The sequence below is a fragment of the Panthera leo genome, chromosome B3, assembly GCF_018350215.1.
Source record: "Panthera leo isolate Ple1 chromosome B3, P.leo_Ple1_pat1.1, whole genome shotgun sequence".
NCBI lineage: Eukaryota > Metazoa > Chordata > Mammalia > Carnivora > Felidae > Panthera > Panthera leo.
Window position 1 is genome coordinate 4,400,257 of NC_056684.1, and position 23,126 is coordinate 4,423,382.

At 48.4% G+C, this 23,126-nt stretch overlaps 1 protein-coding gene across 4 annotated transcripts in view; it reads right to left on the bottom strand.

Moving 5' to 3' along the window:
* PDE8A (phosphodiesterase 8A) overlaps window positions 1–23,126 on the bottom strand; it is a 156,316-nt gene that overhangs the window by 63,522 nt on the left and 69,668 nt on the right. For all 4 annotated transcript variants that reach the window (XM_042940910.1, XM_042940907.1, XM_042940906.1 and 1 more), the window contains exons 2-6: window positions 18,592–18,648; window positions 16,480–16,670; window positions 9,678–9,734; window positions 8,793–8,847; window positions 1,874–1,962 (exon numbers count right to left, since the gene is read on the bottom strand). In XM_042940910.1, the coding sequence (XP_042796844.1) occupies window positions 1,874–1,962; window positions 8,793–8,847; window positions 9,678–9,734; window positions 16,480–16,670; window positions 18,592–18,618 (419 nt within the window). In that variant the 5' untranslated portion in view covers window positions 18,619–18,648. The remainder of the gene's footprint in view (window positions 1–1,873; window positions 1,963–8,792; window positions 8,848–9,677; window positions 9,735–16,479; window positions 16,671–18,591; window positions 18,649–23,126) is intronic.

Here is a 23,126-nt window from a genome sequence, read left to right on the forward strand (position 1 = left end):
TGGGTGTGAGATCAAGATATAACTTAATTTTCTTTCCAGACCGTTAACAAGTTGTCACAGTTCTGTTCACTAAAAAGTCTGCCCTTTTCCATGTTGGCTTAAATTGCCATGTTGATCATATGCTAAATTCTTCAATATACTCAAGTCTATTTCTACACTTTACATTCCAGTTTAATGATCCAGCAGTAACACAAAGGCGCCGTTACAGCTTGTTAGTGCATTTGAACATCCGGCAGAACGAGTCTCTATTTCTCCTAGCTCTCTAGCCCCACATCTCCACACTCCCCTTCATATTTTTATACTGCCCTTGATAATGGACTTCTCCCTTTGGCTGTCGGCTGGTGCACAGAACAAAGCAGGCCATGATGACACGCGGGGACAGAGAGGTAAGCAGTGGATGTGCCACAGAGAGCTGTGCAGCCGTATCTTAGAGTTTGGACTTTATCTTGAAGGCAGTGGGGAGGTGCAGAGCCGAAGCACACGCAGGGTTAGGTGTGGCTGTGGCGTGGAGAATGGACAAGGAGGAGCCAAGAAAGGTGTAGGGAGACTGACGGTTCAATGATCCAGGTAAGAGAAGAGAGTGGCCTAAAGAGGAAGATGAGTAGGCTATTCCACAGATGCTCAGGAAGCAAAATCATTAGGACTTGGTGAGTGACCGGAGTTGGGGACTTGTGAAACAGACATGGTGGTTCCCATCTAGGACCACAGGGGAGACGATGGCTGCATTCACTAAGCTAAGGTATTCACGAAGAAAAGGTCAGAGGTCACAGTTAGACTTAGGAATGGAGGACAGACAACGATCGCGGTTTTGAAAACACTGATCACAACCTCAAGGATTATCTGCGCCGTTTGCGCCTGTGAGATCTCGGATCTAAGTCAGTTCATCTCCCTGGGCGTCGGTTTCTGCACTCTGGTTGGAGAAACTAAGCTCTATCACCACCTACTGCTCCAAAATTCCACTTTCCTCTCTGAGAGGCCAGTAGCCTAGTTCAGTGCAGGAAGGCTGTGGCCCGTCTGTGTCCGCGAGAGAGGGACGGACAGGCCTAAACCTGGCCATCCACCTCACGTTTCCCGGCAAAACCTGGCGATAAGCCTCTCCTTTGTACACTTCACTAGCCTCAAACATGTCTGCTCACCAGAACTTCTCTGCTACCTGACTTCATTTCATCTATCAAGTATTTTCCTTGCCTGCGTGTGGAGCCCCCGGTGCTGGCCCTACTGATCTTTGTACTCCAAGCCCTGACCCCTTATCTCTGCCTTAGGCATATCCAAACAGGGTGATCTCATGCTCTCTCTTTGGTCCCGGGAATATAAAAGAACAGTAGACCACCCAAGGAAGAAACCTAGTTTGACAAAGAGCTGCTAACTTTTTTTTTCTTGCCAACCTTGTATAATTTTACTATTTTTTTTGCTTTTTCTATTGTACAAGGAACTAGGTTTCTACTCTTTTCACTTAAAAACCAAAAACTGTTTATCAAGAGCAAATTCCAAATGTCTATTTGTGGAAAAGAAAACATGTCACCTACCAGAGATAACCAATATTAGTAGGTCGGGTGTGTGTATATATTACAAGTTTTTTTTTTTCCTTAAAAAAGTAGATAGATAATTCAGTATATCCCTTTGTAGACTGCTTTTTCATTTGCTATTCTTTTGGAGCCCTGGCTTTACATGTGTCTCCCATCGCTAATGTGACCGCTCATTAGACATCCAGGCAGACTCCAAGAGTCAATATAAAGAGAGTTGCCAGGCCACCACCCCATCCCATTTCAGCAGGAGGTCAGTAGGGCCGAAAGGCAGCTGCCCACAGCCGAAGACCTCACTTGCAACGCTGCCCTGAGTGGTGCGGTGGGCGTTCCAGAAGGGGCAGAGTTACCTGAGTTTCAGCTGGGACCGCACCTCTCCGAACTCCAGCTGGAGCAGTTCGTTGTAACAGGCCATGAGGCTGGGGTTTTCCACATACCTCTACAAAGAGAAGGGGGATTTCGTGGATAAACAAATGTGCATCTTTAAGTTATTATTGACTATCAGGAAAAATTCTTTTCACAGACTTCTCACGTGGGTAACTGAAACCTAAAAAGACACGTTATCTTTAATGACGAACAGGAACTGAGAGGTGAAAATCTGAGTACCAAATTAGCTTTTTTAAAAAAATAAGTTTTTTGAGAGAGAGAGAGAGAGACAGAGGGTGTGTGCGAGGGGCAGAGAGAGAGGGAGGGAGAATCCCAACCAGGCTCCATGTGAGCCCGTGACCTGAGCTGAAATTAAGAGTCAGAGGTGAGCTACCCAGGCACCCCAGGTACCAAATTCGCTTTTAAGAAGACAGGGCTTGGGCACCTGAATGGCTCAATCAGTTGAGCCTCTGACTCTTGGTTTCGGCTTAGGTCATGGTCCCACGATTTATGAGATTAAGCCCTGCATCGGGCTCTGCCCTGACAGCATGGAGCCTGCTTGGGATTCTCTCTCTCCCTCTCTCTCTGCCCCTCCCCTGCTCATGTGCTCACTCTTTCTCTCTCTCAAAATAAATAAATACACTTTAAAAAAAAGAAAAGAAGAAGAAGACCGGGCTTAAAAATGCTTTGTTTGAGCAAACAGGATTTTGGTTATCTGCACGGCACTATCAGAGGCTAGAATATGCAGAAGGAAGAAATTCATTTAACTGAAGTCCTAATTTATATTAACTTCTAGAGTACATTCACTTAGTCAAGCACAGTATGCTGTCCTCTTTAAAGTCGCTCAAGCCCACAGTCAGCAAACACACACTTGCACTTCTCTGGGCACCTGCATCTCACAAAGGTAACCCCCACCCGGCAACGTGTTCCTACACTCACCTCTAACCATGGCTCAGTCAAGCCACTGAAGGATGGCCCTCCATAGCACAGGTGCTGGCTTTGCCCGGTAGCCTTACTGCCGTGGACAATCTCTACCTCGTGCAATAACCTTTACATGATGGAAACACCTCACCACAAAGCTAGTCACGCGGCCGTGAGGAGCACGGACCCATTCCGCCACCAAGTTATGTATTCCACGAAGACATCTTAGAGGTCACTGTGTCCTGTCACCTAGTTCCATTCGGGCGGAAGAAACATCGGGGAACATTACTCACTCCTGTTTCTGTGACCAGCTCTTGCTTTCACCTGCTCGATGCATAGATGACACTCTGCTGGCCGAGGACAAGGCTGAGGCCGAAGAGGCAGGGCCGGACCTGTGCAGGCCACCACCTCCAAGCCAAAGCCAGACCAACCTGGGACATGGGCCTCTCATGGAGCTCCTGCCTCTGCCCCAGTGAAGGTGCATAGAAGACCAATAGCCCTCTGTTTAAACAGTGATCAGGGTCTTGTCTGAGCGTCATGCAACCTAATCAATCCAGCCCGGGTTCATGCCTTATAAGCTGTATGACCCTAAACGAGGCACCTGGGCCCGCTCTGCTCTTGCACAACAAGCCTGTCCTGTTCCTACCCGCTGCAGGTGACCGTGAGGACCAAGTGAGGTAGAGGGAGAGAGCACTCTAACTGCAAACCGCTGCATGACCACAGAGCACGGTGATCGCCATCCCCGGGAGGGGAGGGAAGGGGAGGGAGGAGCAAGCCACGCTGGCCGTGGGCACCCTGGTCCCTATCCCACAGGCCAGAACACAGCCCCTCTCACCGCAGAAGCGTGAGAGCGGTGCCCTGCCTACAGCACTCGCCCACCGGGAGAGGAGTGTGCTGGGCCTGCCGTGCATTCCTCGGTCAGCCCTGACTCCACGGAACACCCGAGAATGCTGTCCACCTGCACAGGTACCTGGTGCCGACTGGGCGGGAACAGGGAGGAGACTCCTGGGCACAGGGCCTGTGCCACCGCCAGCAGACACGGGGTGGGGCCCTGAGCTGTCTAGGGGCCTGGCTGGCCTCACCTGCTCTGCATGTGAGATCCTGGGATATGGAGACACGTGTATTTATAAACAGCCTCCCAGGGATGCAATGAGACTTTTCACCGGGTGTGAACGTAAATGTCCAAACTTCCAAGGCAGGCGTCAAAGTTACAAAATGGGCACGTGGGACCAAACGTACAGCAACCTGCCCCTGCTGTCTGCACCCCCCCCACTAACCCCTGCTCTAAACATCCCGTCTTTCCCGCCCTTCTCCAACTTCCACGTGTGTCGCAAGGATTCCACAGGGCATGGAGGGTGGAGGAGGGCACCGGGTCAGGGGGTGCTTGGGGAACAGGCCGTCATCCCTACTGCTCCAGCAGCAGCTGGCCTCCTCTCCCCGCCCCGCCCGACCCCAGCGCCTGGGCCACAAACCCTGCAGACCCCTGAGTTGACCCAACCTGGCTTTTCCAGAGCCCGTCACACCCGCCCTGCTGGGCCCCACCCAGGGGTTCTCGAGCCCCGGCTGCCTATTAGAATTACCTGCAATCTTGCCAAATAATAGCAACGGGCAGGCCTCTTCCAACACCACCTGAAAGACACTCTCTGGGGAAGCTCTTCAAGGGATTCTGACGCACAACCAGTGCTGAGAGACGCCACACCCCAACTTCTCAGTTAGTCAGCAGGGGCTCGGCCGCCAAGTCCCACCGAGGAAGCAAGCAGCTCTCCATCCACCCTGAAACCTTGAACTCTGGCTAATCCGCAAAACAGCCGAGTGCCCTCTGAATACCAGAGATCCCACTATGGTGTTGGCTTTCGGGTCTAGGTCTGGCTCAAGCCTCGGCATCACTGCCCCCCAGCCACGGGACTTGGGGCAGTCACCTTCCCTCTAGGTGTAGATGCCCTGCTCTGTCACCAGGCACTCAGCCACCTCGGTATCCTGTTGTTACATGAAGGTATGGGGCTCTCCTTGAAGGAAGATTAGCTTTCACCTGTGGTCTCTGACGACTGGCCGTCCACTCCTGATTTCCCAGGTCACGTACCTCTACAATGACTACCTCAAAGCCTTTGTGCTTAGAGATGTGCACCTAAGCCTGGTTTCAGCAAAGGCTTCAGAGGACACAGTGACCAAGTATGTGGGCGAGAGGGCGGGGACTGTGTGCATCAGCTACTCCAGCATTTTCAAGCTTCATGATAACTTGATTATATTAAGAAGAGAAAGGACTGAGGTCTCCTATACCTTCCACCAGGATGCTCTTTCCAGCCCACAGCTGTGCCAATGTACTTCCTCGTGGAGAATGGCAAACACACATTCCCAACGTGCATCTATGCCCTTTCGAAGAGACCTCATACAAACATAAAAGCTTAAGGACTCCCGGTGGCTGGAAGAAAAGAATACAAGGCAGGGTACATCATCTACCCCCAAGTTTCTCTAGAAAGTAGAAGCTTCCGAGCTCCTTGCTAAAAAGGATAGCCAGCTTTGAAGCCCGAAGAGTTATCGTGTAAGTATCTTCAAAGTTAGCTGGGAAAGTTTTTTTTTTTCCTTGTATGAATGCTTTCCCAAGTAGGTTGAGAGGACGTGATCTAGGATCCACCAGCGAGAGGTGATCCATCATTTCCGACTTGGGATTCTGTACTTAAAGGAACACTCCCTTTCACACTGGCTGACTTGTTCTCCTACCATTTAATATGAATTACTGGAGGTGAGGGAATGGGAGTCGGTGCCGATATGGGTGTATGTTTTGGGAGTTGTCTTGGGAACCACAAAACTACGCAACAATAACAGTAATCCAATGTATGCTTTTTATAGAAAAACGGCGCGTGTATAAAGTAACATGTTAAACTCCATCTATCCGATGTTCATATTGGGGGTTTTCTTAGTCTGCATTTACTTGCCACCCTTGTTCACTTATTAAGCTTACATCACTTTGTCTTATAAACGTCACACGGTCGCACTTCTGTAACCCAGTCCAGAAGGCCTTTCACCGGGAGAAACGGTCCGTTCACACGCGCTTGCTTCTAGCCCTTCTAGCGAGTTTACGACTCGCTCCACACCGCGGCTTCCTCTTCCTCGTGTCAGCCAGTCTGACCAGGCGGCTGTAAATTTCACATTTCCTCTTGTGAATTTGGAAGGCTTGTTAAATCTTTCCGTTTATTACTGGCTGCCTTCCTTTCCACTGACCTCAAAGGCTAACATTGATTTCTTTGCTCTATTTGAAAGCAAGATCCCGATCACGCCCAGAACAGACCATCTCCCAGGGAGCGCATGTTCTAGTCTGCACCTTTCCCACCGACGACGGCTTCAGAATACTTTCACTGCCCACCCCCTCCCATGTCTGCTAGATAAGGTCCTGAGAACGCTCTTACCCCCACCTCCTCCCCACAAACCCTGAAGATGCCTAGGTTCACTAAGACAGTCGAGAATTTAAATCCTGAGCCATTGTTCAAATTTTTCTTTTGGTACGTCCCTTGCGTTAGAAGAGTATTATATACTCCAGTCTGAGTGTTCCCTTTTGGGCCTGAACAGCATACCTACATAGATCTAGATCTCACCTACATTTCTCACGTTACGGAGCCACAGGCGAAGCTACGCTACCCGGCGTTCATGCACACGCAGGCGCAGATGGAGGGCAGCAGCAGGCGGGACCCCGCGCTCGGCAGGTTCCCTGCCCACCACTTCCCTCCACTTTATCCTCCCTGCTCCTCAAGTGTCTTGTTCGAGTTCATCTGGTGTCGCAGTGGAGTCCTTTCTCAGTTCTCTGCCTCAGATAGGGCTCCTGGCGGGGGGACAGGACTCTCAGTTTTACGCCCACCCCCTTTTGCCCTGCAAGGTGACCAAGGAGTTGTCTGGGCGGGACTCTCGGGCTGCGGTCCTCCCGCGGTAATATCTCATCAGACCAGGCATTATTATTACTGTTTTATACAGTCAATGTGTGCTTAGATTTACCCCCATATTCACCATTTTCTTGCTGCTCATTTCTTGGCGTTGCAAGCCTTCCACTTGGGATTCACCTTCCCTCTGCTTGAAGCACCCCCTTTAGCATTTTCTTGTAAGATCTGCTAGTTGCAAACTCTGTTTTCACATTGCTCAAAGTCTTTATTTCAACTGCATTTTTGGAAGCTATTCATGCTAGGGCTAGTTGCTTTCCTTTATCACTCTGCAAGGGTTATTCCTGTATGTTCTATTTTCCGTTTATCACTGCAGAGAAGCTGGCTGATAGTCGTCATTCTTCCGAAGCTAATCTTTCTTCTCTGGCTGATTTCAAGGTCTCTTTCCAGGTGTGACACCGGGGTGGCTCAGTCGGTTGAGTGTCCAACTCTTGATTTTGGCTCAAGTCATGATCCCAGAGTCGTGGGCTCGAACTCCGTGTTGGGCCTCGTGCTGAGTGTGGAGCCTGCCTAAGATTCTCTCTCACTCTCGCCCTCTCCCCCGCTCACATTCTCTCTCAAAAAAAAAAAAAAAATCTCTGTTTTGTTTTTTCACCATGATGTGTCTTCTTTTTATTTACTCTACTTCGGATTTGTTGGAATTTTTGAATCTGTGGACCATAATCTTTCATCAGTTCTAGAAAATTCTCTTCCAATACTGCCTCTGCCCCTCTCTCTCTCTCCCGTTCTTCGGGAACCCCAGTTGTATATATGCTAAACTATACAGTCTGTCCTCCACACTTAACTTCCCTAACTTATCTTCTGTTACCGGATCTCTGTGCTACATGCTCTAAGACTTCTTCTGACCCACTAAGTTTTACAAGTTTTCAGTTACATGTGTTCATTTCTCAAAAGTTACTTACGTTCTGCTTAGAATTTGCTGTGTCACTTTTTACGGTTTCCTATTCCCTGCAGACATTTCCAAGATCGTCTTGTCTTTTATTCTTTACATCTAAGCATGACTGCTTCATAATTCGTGTCTGAGAATTCTGGTATCTGTGGGTCGTGGAGGCCCATTTCTGCTGTCTTTCCCCTACTAGCTCTCACTTGCAGTGCCTCTCCTCTTGTGTGCGTGGAGGGCTGCCTGGGCCCTGGGGCAGTTACTCATGGAGATTCTCTGAGGCCGGAGGAAGATTCTTCTTCCTCTGGGGGGCAGGGGCGGGGGGGGGATCCGTATTTGCTTCTGCCAAATACCTAGGAGTGCCACCTACCACCTAGAACCACTTTAACTAAATTCATGGCCTGGGGGTGGGGGGGGTCTTAACTACCTCATGGACATAAAATTGGGCCATAAATCTGCCCCAGGATCAGCCTTAGGTAAGTTCTCTCCATCATGATTTCCAGGGCTCACTGGCAACCAGCTGACCAAAGCCTTTAGCAGCCTTTTGGCTTAGGGGAGACCAACAGATCAGGGCCTGGGAGGAGAGGGAGTCGTGTTTGGGCTGCCTCATTTCCAGAGTCCTTGAACTGCCTTTAAAGTTGCATGTATACAGGTCAGCATTACCAAAACACATCCTATGGCATAACATTTAGAATAGGTCATTGAAGGAGATTTTATGATGTTTAGATGATTTCAGCAGACACAATTTTGAGAGACCAAAACGTAATGCGTCGTAGATTATTAGATTACCAAGTTCTAAAGCTAAACCAAACTGTAACAGCATAAAGACAACAAATTTTTTTTTCTTCAAATGAGTTCAAAACTTTTGCTGGCTCTGAACGGAGATTAAATAATTTCTCGGGGCGCCTGGGTGGCTCAGTCGGTTAAGCGTCCGACTTCGGCTCAGGTCATGATCTCACAGTCATGGTTCAAGCTCCGCGATGGGCTCTGTGCTGACAGCTCAGAGCCTGGAGCCTGTTTCGGATTCTGTGCCTCCCTCTCTCTCTGCCCCTCCCCTGCTCATGCCCTGTCTCTCTGGGTCTCAAAAATAAATAAAAACATTAAAACAAATTTTAATAAAAAAAAATAATTTCTCAGGCTGAATGATACCTGCATAACAAAGAAATGGGTACATACCCTTGTAAAGCCAGCAGCAATGAGGGGCATCACAGAGGACTCTTCTCTATCCGTCCTTCAAAAGAACATAGTCAAGGGTTAGAGACAGTTTTTATCAATAATAGCTCACCTCTTTTACTCACTATTTACATAATACTATGACTATCATATAATGTCAAATACTTTTAGATGCATTAGATTAATATACCAATCAGAAGTGTAAAATTGAAAATAGTTTTCTGTTTTTGTTTCGTAGGTAGCTTTCTGGCAGCATACCATAATGTCTGAAATATGGAGATCGCACGGACAGCCAGAATACAGGAGTAACCACGTATCTATTTGATATGTAAATATTTTAACTTAAATTCTTCCCTACTTTCTTCTACTTCCAATTAAAAAAAAAAAAATCTCTTCTCCCACCCCCACAAACGTTCTAGGAAAAAAGTTTAAAGGACAAAGAATTCCTTCTTCTATCTACAAAAATATATAAGCTAAATAACACTTATTTGAATACTGCCCTTCTCCCAGCGCATTTCTGTTCTTTCCTTACCTTCAATTTCAGGATGAAATACAAGATTTCTCCCATCTATGTATGAATCAAATCTTCATAAATACTTGGGAGTTAGAAGGCCCTCGGGAGATGTCCCTGGTAACATTCATACTTTGAGCAACAGAACTCTCTCATGGTTTGCCTATTTCTAAAGTGAACGGCAGTCCAAAATCACAAAACCTTCCACGAGAGCAGAAAGTCCCTCCGTGGAGGTAACTGGCGAGGTAAAGACAGTAAGAAGGAAGAAAAGGCCAAAAAGGTCACACCTGTCACAGCCTGCAAGCTGTTAGGCCCCTGCTAAGAGCAAGCAGGACACAGACACCTGAACTTCAACATCAAAACTGGTGACGGCTTACCTGCGTACTACACCAATGATAATTGTGTTTTCAGAGAGTTTTGATGACCTGATAGACCTTTAAAAAACAAACAAACAAACAAATTTTTAAAAAATGTAAAGTACTTCTTAAAAAAAAATACCCTTAAATTTTGGAAGAACAATCAAAGCTGGGGGGAGGCCGAAGAGGGAGCAGGTCACATTCTGGATTTCCATTCTTGGCTACTCAATCTTCCTCCCTCAAGGGGACAGGCCCCTACTCCGTGGACGAGTAACCCGAACGCTCACGCAGTACAAACATAACAGCTGGCTAGAGACGGCATGCCTGCTACTTGCTCTGACCTTTGTCAACCTGAGTGTCTCAGGTGGAGAACGATCCCTACCTCGGGCTTATGTGACAGGGGTTATCGGTCTCTCGCCATCAAAGGGACACGCGAGTACATGTGTGTTACCACACACTGACAGCCGCGGTTACGGTGGGGACGAAGCCCAAAGGCCCGCTCCCTACATCCTCCAGAGAGTTCCTAGGTACAGTGTGGGCAAGAGTGGTAGCCGCAGAATTCAGTAGCAGGATCTCCGAATCCGTCAGAAAGAAGAGACAGAGAAGAATGGAGGACTGGTCAGGAAGAGTAGGGGACGCTGCTCCACCGAAACCACCCCCCCTCCAGAGTAAAAGGCTCCCCGGAGGACCCACTCACCCCTCCTGAAGAAGCAGCCTCCCTGGGATGCACCCCCAGCCAGGAGAGGAGACGACGGGGTGGAATGAACATGCCCAGGTGAGAAGGCGCTGGGCTGTGCCCCAGCCCTGAGCTCCCCTACCCTGGGGGACGCGGGACCCTGGAGAGGAGCCGTGATGCCACAGGCAGAGGGGACGCGGCCCCGGGCTGGGAGGAAGACACTCACAGCAGACGGGGGCTTCAGCAGAAGAGCGGACCGTTCCCACGTGGCCCCAGCCCCGTCCCGGGGGTGGTGACCTCCTAGAGAACGTGGGCAGGATGGGATATAGAACGGCCACGACTTACTGCAGGACCTCGTTCCATTGGCTCACGAAACAGAACCACTCCTGGGTCACAGAACACAGAAAACCACTCGAGTGACTTTCTCAACTCTCCCAACGACGGCCCATAACGTAGCCATTCCAGCAGCATCAGAGATGTTAACCAGGCACACACAGTGGATACCTCGGTTTGGCAAACTTTTTCTGTAAAGGGCCAGATGGCAAGTATCTTAGGCTCTGTGAGCCACACAGACTCTGTCACAACCACTCCACACTGCCCCTGTGGCACAAAAGCAGCCAGAGACGATACAGAAGTGAACGGTGTGGCCGTGTCCCCTCTTGCACGGCCCTGCCCCAGGGCCCTGGGGCCTCATTTTCTCAAGGAACTCAGGTTGAGGAGGCTGAGCCCAACCTCAGATGCAGACTGCATGTGGGTACGGAGTGGCTCAGGGATGGACACGCAGCGCTAGGGACAAGCCAGTCTCTCTCGGGGGCCGTGTGGCTCGCACCTCTCAACGTTTCTGCTTTTAGCAGTGCCCACTCTGTTCCTCCAGCTTCCATCTGCCTGTCCGCTCCAGAGTAGGCCAACTGTAATGGCACCACACGGCTGCTCTATCGGAAGAGCCCCCTCGACAGGTCACCACAGGGTCTGCCACCCAGGTGCCGGTCCCCGGTCCCACCGCGGTCTCCCTGCCTGGAGAACAGCCATGCTCGCCTTGCTGAAGAGGGGGCCATGGAGCGGCTGGAGAAGCCTGGAAGGGCGACGGCACAGCAGACACTCACACAGTCAAGGCCATGGTCACCTCTCAAAACTGGCCTACTACTGACCCATCACTCATCTCACACAGGGACAGACAGGCACTCACGAATGGTATTTCTGTGACTTCTTAGGACACTATACTCGTGTTCCTATTTCTGTCTCGTCACAAAGATTTCAAGAAAGAAAAGGCAAATTTAAGTATGTAGCCAGGCATCTCAAACTGGCTCTCACCTTTTTAGAAGAAAAACAGGGACGTGAGTGGTAGAAATAGTAAGCAGGTAAATGTACAGATGAAGTCAGGAAGTAGTTCTGGAACCTACTCCAGATGCAGGAACGAGTGTGGGCATGGGCTCAGGACAAAGCAGAGGGGAAGACCATGTTTACCTGGAAGAAAGCTGACACCTACCGAGGAGGGCTAACACTGTATGAAATACGTGCACTCTTGCCTTTTTCTGGTCCACAAGGAGGAAGAACTGATTAGAAAACAGAAACGTCAAGGAACCTGGGTTGAAAAATAATACCCTTGACTTTAGAATTCCGGAAAATGAAGAAAGAAACGACTTGACACCATCATTTACACCCAGACATTAGTAAGGCAGGTGTCAAGAACTCAGGAAAAAGAGAGAGTATGAGTCTATAGCACGAGCTTCTGAAACACCAAGCAAGCACCCCGGGAGGCTCTCAAAACCAGGCTAGCTGGTGCATCACTAGGATTTTACTGGGTTATGCGGAAGAGAAAACTCCAACACGAGTCTTCTCCCGCGTAAAAGATGTGTGGAGGTAGGCAGTCCACGGCTGTGATGGCTCACTGTGGCACTGGACAGCTGGCTCCTTCTGTCGAGGTGTCCCTGTTACCACCTACACACGGTTCCCTCCTCATGATCCAAGACGGATGCTGCGCTCGGGCCATAGCCTCCCCGTTCCTGACGGCAGGAAGAAGGGCACGCACTCTCCCTCGAAGGATAGTTTCCAGAGGATGCACGTGGCATTCCCACTGGCCAGCCGCAGGAAAAGCTTGGGAATGCACGTATTTTCTAGGCAGCCACAGGCCCAGCTCAACGCTAGAAATTCTGTTGTCGGGAAGGAGTAGGCTTAACATAAGAATACAGCTAAGCCCTTCGAGGAGTTAAATTTGACAAAAGTACAACTCCATTACTCGTACTTCGCCACTGTTCTCTCTGCCACGTGGAACGAATCTCAGATTGAAAATGGCATTTACGACGGTAACCATGAGCCGCAGACCAGGGGGAGTCCGGAGACGGCGAGGAGGCGTCCGGCACTCCACACGGATTTAATTCCCCTAACGCACGCTGGGTTTCCACGCCCAGCTTTAGTTCCTTCACCTCCCTTCATAAAATCTTCCCTTTCATTACAGAGCCCTGCTCCCGGGGCACAAAAGAATAGTTCTTCGTTTCTTCTGAGTGCACCAGGCATACGTCTTCTGAAAGGTTCTGCAAATTGCTCGTGGCGAGTCATGTTCTCAGTCTCTGAGGCTGTTCTTTCCCCGACCATTATTTGGCAGCTTTTTACAGGCCCCCACTTCTTTACCCTGTTCGTTCGTCCTTGGACAGAAGTGATACAAGCCAGGCCGAGGGCCTGCAGCAGAGGGCGCCACAGAAATCTCCCTTGCGCCCCTCGGCCAGGCCCTCGGCCTGAGTGGCCCTCCTGGGATCCGGGAGCAGACCCGGGGCTCCGAGGGCGCTGCCAGCAGGCAGGCCTGGCTTGGCCGCCCGGGGTGGACCCGACTGGCCCTCGCCCATCCTCTAACCGAACGTGAGAACTGGCGCGCTGTGCGGTCGTGAAGCTGTGACACGTGAACGGCCGGTCCCACGCTCCCTAGGCCGCTGCCCCTCCTCACGACGCGGCAGAAAATCCCACGTCTCTGCCCGCCTCCTTGGCTCGCAGTCTTGGGTTTCCCGGTGGAGGCAGAAAGGAAAGAATGAAGAGGCAGCAGGGAGTGGGGGGCCGGAGGCAGGGCTCCAGCCGCTCCCAGATGCGGTGGCGCCCCTCTGAGCAGAGCCGTCGGTCCGTCTGTCAGCGCAGCTCCAGCACCCCAGGCTCAGCAGAGCCTCCCCCACCCCGGCCCGTTCCCTTAGGGCCGTGTGGCCCTGTGGCCTTGGGCTTCGGAGGCTGGAGTGCGCACGAGCCGTCCCCGGGGCAGGACAGGCCTCTCCGTTAGGCCCCGCGGTAAGAGGCATACAGAGAATCCCTGCCTCCTCTGTTCTCCGGCTTCTGACACACCGATCAGCCGAACTCCGGCCTCTGAACGGCTGTGGTCGGCTTTTATCTGTTACCTTCGTGGGCTTCTGGACAGGAGGCTGACGAGGCAGTGAAATCAGGTGCGGACAGGACGCCACCAACAGCCTCACAACTGGTCGACGCGCCTCAGCGCCTTCTGCCCGTCTACGCTGCCCGTCCAGCCGGCAGCCCGGATCTCCCACCTGCTCTAGACGCTCCCCTGCACAGACCGCGGCAGTGTCTCAACTGCCTAGTGGGGGAAGACTGCGCCCTTGGCTCAGCACCCAAGGCCCTCGTGACGGGGCTCCTGTCTGCTGCTCCAGCCTCGGCCAGAGCCACGTCCCACACCCGCCCGACCCGGCAGCCATCGGGCACTGAGCAGAGAAGCCCTGTATACCTGCCTCTTTCTACACATGTGGCTCCCTCCAGCTGGAATGTTGGTTTTTAAGTTTAAATTCAAGTTAGTTAACAATTAAAAATTGTTTTTAAGTTTAAATTCAAGTTAGTACCAGTTTCAGAGCTAGGACCCAGCACTCCTCCCAACAGGTGCCCTCCTTGATGCCCATCCCCCATCTAGCCCCTCCCCCTCCCCCCTCCCCTCTAGCAACCCTCTGTTTGTTCTCTGTATTTAAGAGTCTCTTACGGTTTGCCTCCCTCTCTGTTTTTATCTTAGTTTTCCTTCCCTTGCCCTGTGTTCATGTTTTGTTTCTTAAATTCCACGTGTGAGTGAAATCTGATACTTGTCTTTCTCTGACCGACTTATTTCACTTAGCGTAATACATTCTAGTTAAATCCACGTTGTTGCAAATGGCAAGATTTCATTCTTTTTGATTGCTGAGTAATATTCCAGAGTGTGTGTGTGTGGGAGGGGTGTGTATACACACACACACACCCACACACACACCCACCACATCTTCTTTATCCATTTATCAGCTGACGGACATTTGGGCTCTTTCATAATTTGGCTATTGTTGATAGTGCTGCTGTAAACATTGGGGTGCATGTGTCCCTTTGAATCAGCATTTTTGTATCCTTTGGATAAATACCTAGTAGTGCAATTGCTGGGTCATACAGTGGTTCTATTTTCTGCCTTTCTTTCTTCTTCTCAAAACTCCTGCTCATCCTTCAGGACTCAACCCAAGTATCCTCTGTGAAGCTCTCCCTGACACAGGCCCTGTAGCACTCTGTATACACCTCCTTGTGGGCGCTTATAAGCCTGTACTGAAATCACTCGCTAGCCCTGCAAACCAGAAGGTTAGCTCGTCAGAGGCAAGGACCCCGTCTCATTTACTATGTAGCTCTCATACCAAAGATAATGCCCAGAACTGAGAAGACTTGCAAAGCAGGGTTCCCCAACCGGTGGATTTAGAAATATCACAGGCACAGAATATTTGGCCTTCAGCAAAGCATCTGATAAGGAGTGTAAGGAGGTCCAAATTTCCCCAGTAGAGGGATACAGATGAATGCCAGGCGTTTAGACAAGTCGGCAACTGGTGAAAAACCCTTCGCAGGCAGTGCTGATTAGGTCTCCCAAAAGCAGGAGGAAGGGCAGGAGCTCTGCCAGGGCTAAGGTCTTGTGAGCTGTGTATGTCAGCGGAGGGAGACAGCGCGAGTGGACAAGTTCATGAGGGACAGCCTGGAAAGTTCCTTGAAGGAATACTCCACAGTGGGCAGGTTCTCTTAAAGGGATGATCTTAAGGGAGATAAATCAGGTAGGGCCAGACTCGAGATGAAATTGACTCGGGGAAATAAATCAGATCCTGCTTGTGCCTCTAGAAAATTCACTAACTATGGCACAAGTTCCTCCCCCACCCTACCACACACCCACACCCACACCCACACCCACACCCACACACACACACACACACACACACACCCTCTCAGGCAACAAGATGGAGATGACGTGGTAGAACACAGCTAGCAAGGGAAACCTGAAGCTCACACTCTTGGACGGGGCTGTGACACAACCATGAGGAAAGGAATGTGCTCAGTGGTCTGCTGAACGTGGTCAGCGTCTGCTGTCTGGACAGCAGGGAAGATGGCTATTCCGCTCACTCTCCGCTGGTCCACCCGAACCTGGTGTGGGCTGGTCAGTGCTGGAGCCATGCTTACCAGAGGTACTGCCTGGAAGAGGATACCCCGAGGGAGCACCCTGGATGGGGCCGGAACACGAAAGCACACCGTGAGGAGGACATAGTCCAACCAGAGAAGACAATTCCTGCCCTCGAATGCGGGAAGTCTGGCAAAGGGGATTAAGGTGAGCCTAACAGGAAGGAGAGCTTCTGAAGCTCAGAGCTTTCCCCAGGAAGCCCTAATCCCCCAGCGGAAGCTGGATGGGGGGGTGGGGGGGGGGGAGCTTTGTAGAGTCACATACACGTGACGATCTGTGCTTCTCTAAAACCTCCTATTGAGCAACCCAGTTCGCATGTTTGATGTTGTGCAAGTATTATAAACAAGGCACATTCACCTAACATTAGAGGGCAATTTTCACAGTTTTCACAACTTAAAAACGTCGGGGAAATTTTATGAGCCCCCGTTGCAGTAACGTGCAGGTGACGGTTGCGGTTAACTGCAGAGGGGGTTTCATCTTAACCCTTGACGGTTTTCATTCAATTCTGTTTTGCTATTTTAAGCAAAGCAAAGTAAAAGGAAACAAAACAGAGGAAGATCCGTCCCAGAAATAATGATGTCCTCATCCTAATGTCTTACTTTACATGTGTGGAAGGCCACCCGAAAGGCCATGAATTCAAGCTAGCGTATTACGTGCTGCGCTCACCATCCCATGTGCCGGGGGCTACTCGGGCCTGGGTCCCTGGGTCCCATGCTCACCTGCACAGGGCCTCCGCGTCCAGCTGTCGGGGGTTTCTGTGGTCTATGATGATGATGTCGTGATGCTTGTCCAGGAAACAGGCAAGGACAGCCTGGGCCTCCTTGGTAACTGTGCACTTAAACCCTGCTTTTTCACACGCCCTGCAGAATCCATTACACTGGTTATCTTCTTTGGTAAACACTAAAAGTACCTGAATCAAAAAAGTGCGAACACTTTTTAAAAAAACAAGTTGTTAGAACTGTCATTTCTTAACACGCCACAGAAAGCTCCCGGGGCCCGGACGGCAAGCACACAGATGTGAACATAATCTGTTGATAGAAATCTTCGTCCAGGTAACTCAGGGACCGAAATTAGTGCTATTTGAGCTGCTTTTGTCTGGACGTCCAACTGCATGGGCCCTATACTTATTCTTTAGCGAATAAGCCCACTGGCAGAATTCAACAAAAGCTTGATTAAGCATTTTATCCTGAAACTACTTCAATGAAAACACAAATACTTATTTTAGTTAATAGTAAATTAACTAGACAAGTCCTTAAATGACAAAGACTAATATTTCAGTCAAACTTTTAGATACTTAAAACTTTAAATAATGTAATTAAACGTTCTGACTCAAGGGTTTATGTAATTCCTCCAAGTTAAAAAAAAAAATTACTTTGATGGTAAGAGAAGAGACTTCAGGTAGCTCAAAATATAACAGCTCACAACCAACCAGGTAACCCCTCAACCTCCCTTCCCTCTGGAAACCACCAGATTGTTCTCTATAAACCTGCTTCTGCTTTTTGGTGGTGATGGTGGTTGGTTTTGTTTTTCAGATTCCACACGTAAGTGAAATCATATGACATCTGTCTTAGGGGAGAGGGATTAGAAGGTAAAGCTTCCAGTCATAAAATACATAAGACCCGGGACACGATGGACACAGGGGGAATACAGTTAATAATCTAGAACAACATATGGGACACACGGTAGCCAGCCACAGTGCCCACTACTTCTGAATGGATACAAACGCTGAATCACTCTGTTGTGCGCCGTAGGTCAGCGACGTTCCAATAACAAAAGTAATAAAGTTGTGATCGATAGCAAAGGACAAACTGTCAGTTAAGGGACGCAGGAACAGCACGAGGTGCAACAGACAGCACTGCGCCTCTGCCCGGGACGACGGCTTGTGGTCCCCGTGCCCGCTGCGTCTCCCCCGTCCTGCCGGCACCCCCACACCCCGGGTCTGGTGCAGGAGCACCCTACTCTGTCCCTTCAGACCCCCACGGGCTCATGAGGGCGACAGTGGTGAGGTGGAGGTGAGGCAGCCTGGGAGAAGGACACTACAAGGCTGACAGAAACCCTGTCCCCCAAGGCTTAGCTCCTTGAAGTTTTCCCAAGGGCACAAATACCACTAATGCAAAGAACTAAGAGCACATTCCTGCCAGTAGCTTTGCACAGGTTTTAAAAATGTTAACGGTGAACATGGTTTGTGTGACAGACGCATCAAGTAACTCTGGAGCTCAATTTCAACTGGTGATTTTGTCTAGCATTTTGGATTTGATAATTCATAGATACTTTCTGACAGAAAGTTAACATTTTGCCCCCTTTGCTCCCCAGCCCCCACAATGATGCACATTCTTGTATTGCTGAACCTTTCTTTTTTTTTTTTTTTTTTAATTTTTTTTTTTTTCAACGTTTTTTATTTATTTTTGGGACAGAGAGAGACAGAGCATGAACGGGGGAGGGGCAGAGAGAGGGAGACACAGAATCGGAAACAGGCTCCAGGCTCCGAGCCATCAGCCCAGAGCCTGACGCGGGGCTCGAACTCGCGGACCGCGAGATCGTGACCTGGCTGAAGTCGGACGCTTAACCGACTGCGCCACCCAGGCGCCCCTTGTATTGCTGAACCTTTCAAAGTAGGTGGCAGACATCTCATCCTCTCTAAATACCTCAATGTGTGTTTCTAAGAAAAGGACATTCTCTTCTATGACTAGAGTACTATGATCAGGTTTAGGAAATTTAGTGTTGAACCAATACCATTATGTAAAATAGGAAACTATTTTCAACGTTAGGCCCTCACCCTCCCCCTTTGGAGAAAATCAATATGTTTAGGGCACAGCATGGTTTCTTTCTACCTGGAGTTGATCTGGATGAAATCTCATGGGGCCAAACTGCACGTCAGCAATGGCTACCTGTAAGAAAAAGATGTGCTTTTAAAAAGATTGTTTTAAAGGTAAGTGCCACAGATGAAAGCAAAATTTCTACTCCAGAGAAAAAATTACATAAATTCAATAGATGTTAGACAGATTCCCAGGGACTAGCTTATAAAGCCCAGGAAAGGTGCAGGAGTATGGAGGGAGAGGTAACAGGAGTCTGATCCTGGTTCTTTTCCTAGCTGCGTGTGATTCTAAGTGATTTACTCAACCTTCCTCAGGCTAAATTTCTCGTTTGTTACAAAGATGAAATGAAATACAAAGGTCCCCCCCAAATGAGACACTGAACGAACAGTGTTTCCTTCTATCTTTCCCCTGATGGACAATGAAATCTTACATCCAAAATGGCACAAAGAAAGTGAAATCCAGCTGTTAGAACCGTGCGACAGCAGAGCCAAGGAAACCCGGTTGAGAAGCAGTCGACACTCGGGTTTTACAGGGAGCAGAGCGCTCATCAATAATTGCTTATCTATTTGAGAACTGAGAACGAGACCGCACAAAGATAAATGTCACAACCAAACCCCAATGAGTCACGACCATCACAGCGCCAACGGAAGGGCTTATCCTGGGTGTTACGCCCAGAGCTGAGCATCCGTCATCTCGCTGAATCTTCACCGTAACACAGTGAGGTTTGCAGCTGCAAAACCGAGGTTCCAAGTACCTTGTTTAAGGCCACCCAGTCAGCAAGTGGCAGCCGCGATTTCGCTGCAAACCCAGGGCCCCTGGAAGGTTCGGCCAGTCTGCACACCTCATGAAGGAGCCCAAGGGAGCAGGAACGTGGGGCTGAAATACAGCCCCAAGTGATGGACGCTGGCTCTGACTTGCTACCCAGAAGATACACATTTCCAGAAACACTGTACGTACTGGGGGGATCACCAGGCCTCCGGGTGATGGTATGATTCCACAGGAAAAAAAAAAAAAAAATCTGCAGTGGAAGACCGAGATGTAGGAGTCTTCCCGCAAGGTATTTCCTACCTGGCTGCCCACCTCCAGTCTCTCCCCTCAGGTGGTGATCTGCCCTACAGTAAACACATGGAACAAATCCTGCTCAGTGGTGGTGGGGGGGGGTCCATGTTTATTTTTCACTGCTAAAAGCTGATGTCTACCAGTCACGGGACACCAGCTTAGTGTCTGATTTGCTTCATAATAATTTCATCTCTCAGAAGGCCTAAGAAGAATGAGGGCCGCCATTACTGCAGACTAAGATTGAGGGGGATTCCGTGACAGGGCGGAAGGCCGAGGAGAACAGACCTCCCACGGCACCGCCTATCCTCCTGCAGGCCAGCCTGTCGGTGAGGGGCACAGCTGGGTACTGAGGCCAGACGTCCTGAGACGTGATCCCAGAGGGCCAGGAGAGTCTTAAAAGAGAGGTCTGGTCTAAATCCTCATTCTCCCTCGGTGCACCGAGAAGGAAAGCAAGAGGCACCGAGAGAGAGACCAATCTGATGAGTTTCTTGCTGGTTTTTACAAAGTTTAAAGGAATGAATGAATGAAAGAACAAGGAATGATACGGACCTACTGCTTGGAAAATACAAGAAGGAAGAAGATGACAGGAAAAAGAGAAGAGAAATCATTTTCGCTGATTTTCTATAGTATGGGGGGCAGTTTCAGAGGAGAAAGCAGCCACCTCCCAACAGCAGGCACGCTGCTGCCATCGCAGGCAGCACTTGTGTCCTTGACCTGAATTGGGACCTGTAGCCTCTGACAGAGGACACTTATGAAACTGGCTATGAAGGATCCAGGAGATAAAAAAGAAAGTCTGAAAGGGGAGAAGGAAAACATTTGTGAATAGCATAAAAACATATGATATTCTAGGTCACAGAGAAAACCTTGAAACATATTCCTAAAAGTAAAAATGGTACAGCTTTTACTCTTCAGCCATAATGCAACCAAACCAGAAATTAAAAACGTTAAGTTTAAACGAAATCGACAAATACCCCCACCCTGAAAATTTTTTACCCATTAACTTGTAATTGCTGGGTCTGAGAGAGAAATGCAAACTACACATATAGAGTACCTGGAAAATAATAAAAATGAGACTATCATGTAATGAAAACTTACATGATACTGCTACATTTGACTCAGAGGCAAGACTCGTAGCCTTAAATTCTTTTGTCATGAAACAAGAATGAAGTAAATATACCAAGCTTTCAAATCACTAAGTTTGAGAAAGTCAACAATACGAACTGAAGGAAACCAGGAGGAGAAAAATTAAGTTGAAGGTAGTAATTCATAAAAATTTAAAAATGTTAGCGACTAGCAAGTTTTAAAAAATCCACGTATATGTGCATCTAGTGTTGGTGACAAGCTGAGACGCAGGATAAAAAGTGTGAACGGCTCAGGACAAAGCCTCGTCCTTCCCAGGAAAACAACTCTGAGCACACGGTCCAGACCAAAAGCGGGTTATGAAATAACTTTCACAAAGGACGGTGTAACTTTATGATCTCAACTTATAAAAATAACACACCACTGCATTAATTTTAAGAAATCAAAGAAGTTATAGGTTTTTAAAAGACTATTAATTTTGCCTCAACATGATTTTACCGATATCATTTTAAAGCATTAATGTTTCAGCAGCTCTATTTGACCACTGAACACTTACTTTATTTACTTAACTAGATTGCATTTTAACCTTACATCCTGTCTACGGGATATATCCGGCTCTCAGGACCTCTGTTGAGCAGTGTCCCAGCAGAGCTGGACAACTACTTACCACTGCCCCCCACCCCCCCAAAATAACCACCACCAGGAAATGTGATGACATTACTCAGTGAGCAGACGTCAGCAGTGAGCCCTTAAAAAGTAAACAACTTCCCAACTGCTCTGGAAAAGGGGATCAGAACTATAGAATTCTTGTATTCCTCCTTTTTTCGTGCATGAAAATCACGATCAAACTGACCTAACGCTTCAAAGTCGCAACCCTTTTAATAATAATTTATTGTGCACGTTAATATTTTAAAAGGGAACAGTCATTTTTAAATCAATTTTAATATCACAGGTTTGATTTAATCTTTCAGCTTCAAAAGCAATTGTTATCTTTAGACAATATAGAAATAAGAGTATATTCACTGGCTGCTACTGGTAATCGTACAAATTGTTTAGTCTTCTGGATTTTTAAATATTTATGTATTTATTAATATTTATTATTAAAGAGAGATTGTAAAAAGTCGATTTGTATTTTAATAAGGTAATATTTGTAAATATGGCTGACAGAAACATGAAATAAATAATTAGAAATTTTGACAAACCACCTATCAGATTTCTTTTGTTTGCCTAACTGACCGAACATTCACAAGTGACAGCAAGGGGCACCTGGGTGACTCAGTTGGTTAAGTGTCTGACTTCAGCTCAGGTCATAATCTAGCAGTTCGTGAGCTAGAGCCCCACGCTGGGCTCTGTCTGGAGCTCAGAGCCTGGAGCCTGCTTCGGATTCTGTGTCTCCCTGTCTCTCTCCCCTTCCCCGGCTCATGCTCTGTCTCTCTCACTCTCAAAAATAAACAAACATTTAAAAAATTTAAAAAACACAACCGAACAAGAAAACAAGTGACAGCAGAAGGCCAAACTAGGGTTAGGAATCTGGATCATGGGTGGGAGTGGGAAAGAAAAGAGATACATGATACTAACCAGCCTAAAATTTCTGTTCCCCCAACCCTCCCTATCCCTTGCCTGCTTTTTTTTTTTTTTTTTCCTCTGTAGCTCTTAATCGTCATTTGCAAAACTTCATATACTATTTATCCTCTTTATTTTCTGTCTCTCCCACTAGAATGTAAGATCTATCTATAGGGATTTATCTGCTTTATTCACTGCTGTACTTCCAACACCCAAAAGAGTCCCTGGCACATGGTAGGCATTTAAGAAATCTTTTTGAATGAATGTTTACTCAACAGCTCATCTTTCTGAATCAATCATTTACCTAGAAATCAGTCATACTAGTTTCTACATACACATGTATATGTAACACAGCACTTCCAGTTTTCAGAATATTTTCATGCATACTTTATTTCATGAGGGGACATCAAGGAAGGAAGGATTTTTTATGAAAGCCTAATGAGTACTAGGAGCCACAAAAGAATCATGTGATCTTTTCCCTACATTCCCTTTATTAGAAACAAAGTGAATGCTGAGATCAACTTATACTGATTGTATACAAACCTAGGAACTATACAGCACAGACATAAATCAAGAGTTTGCCCTCAACCAGCCTGTCCCTCCAGATTTTCCCTGTACTTTGCCTGGCCCTCTTGTCTTTCTTTCTCTGGGCAAAGAGTGCCCAGTTCTTTTGGTCGAAAGAACACAACCTAGGCAAGAGTCAGGAGACACCAGTTCTTGGGGGGGAAGAGTCAAAATTAATCCAGACATCTGTGGATTACCTACTATTGTGCTTTAAGCCAAGCACAGAGCTAGATGCTGGGAGCGCAAAGAAGTGCCCACCCCTGGCCTTGAGGAGGAGAAGAGGC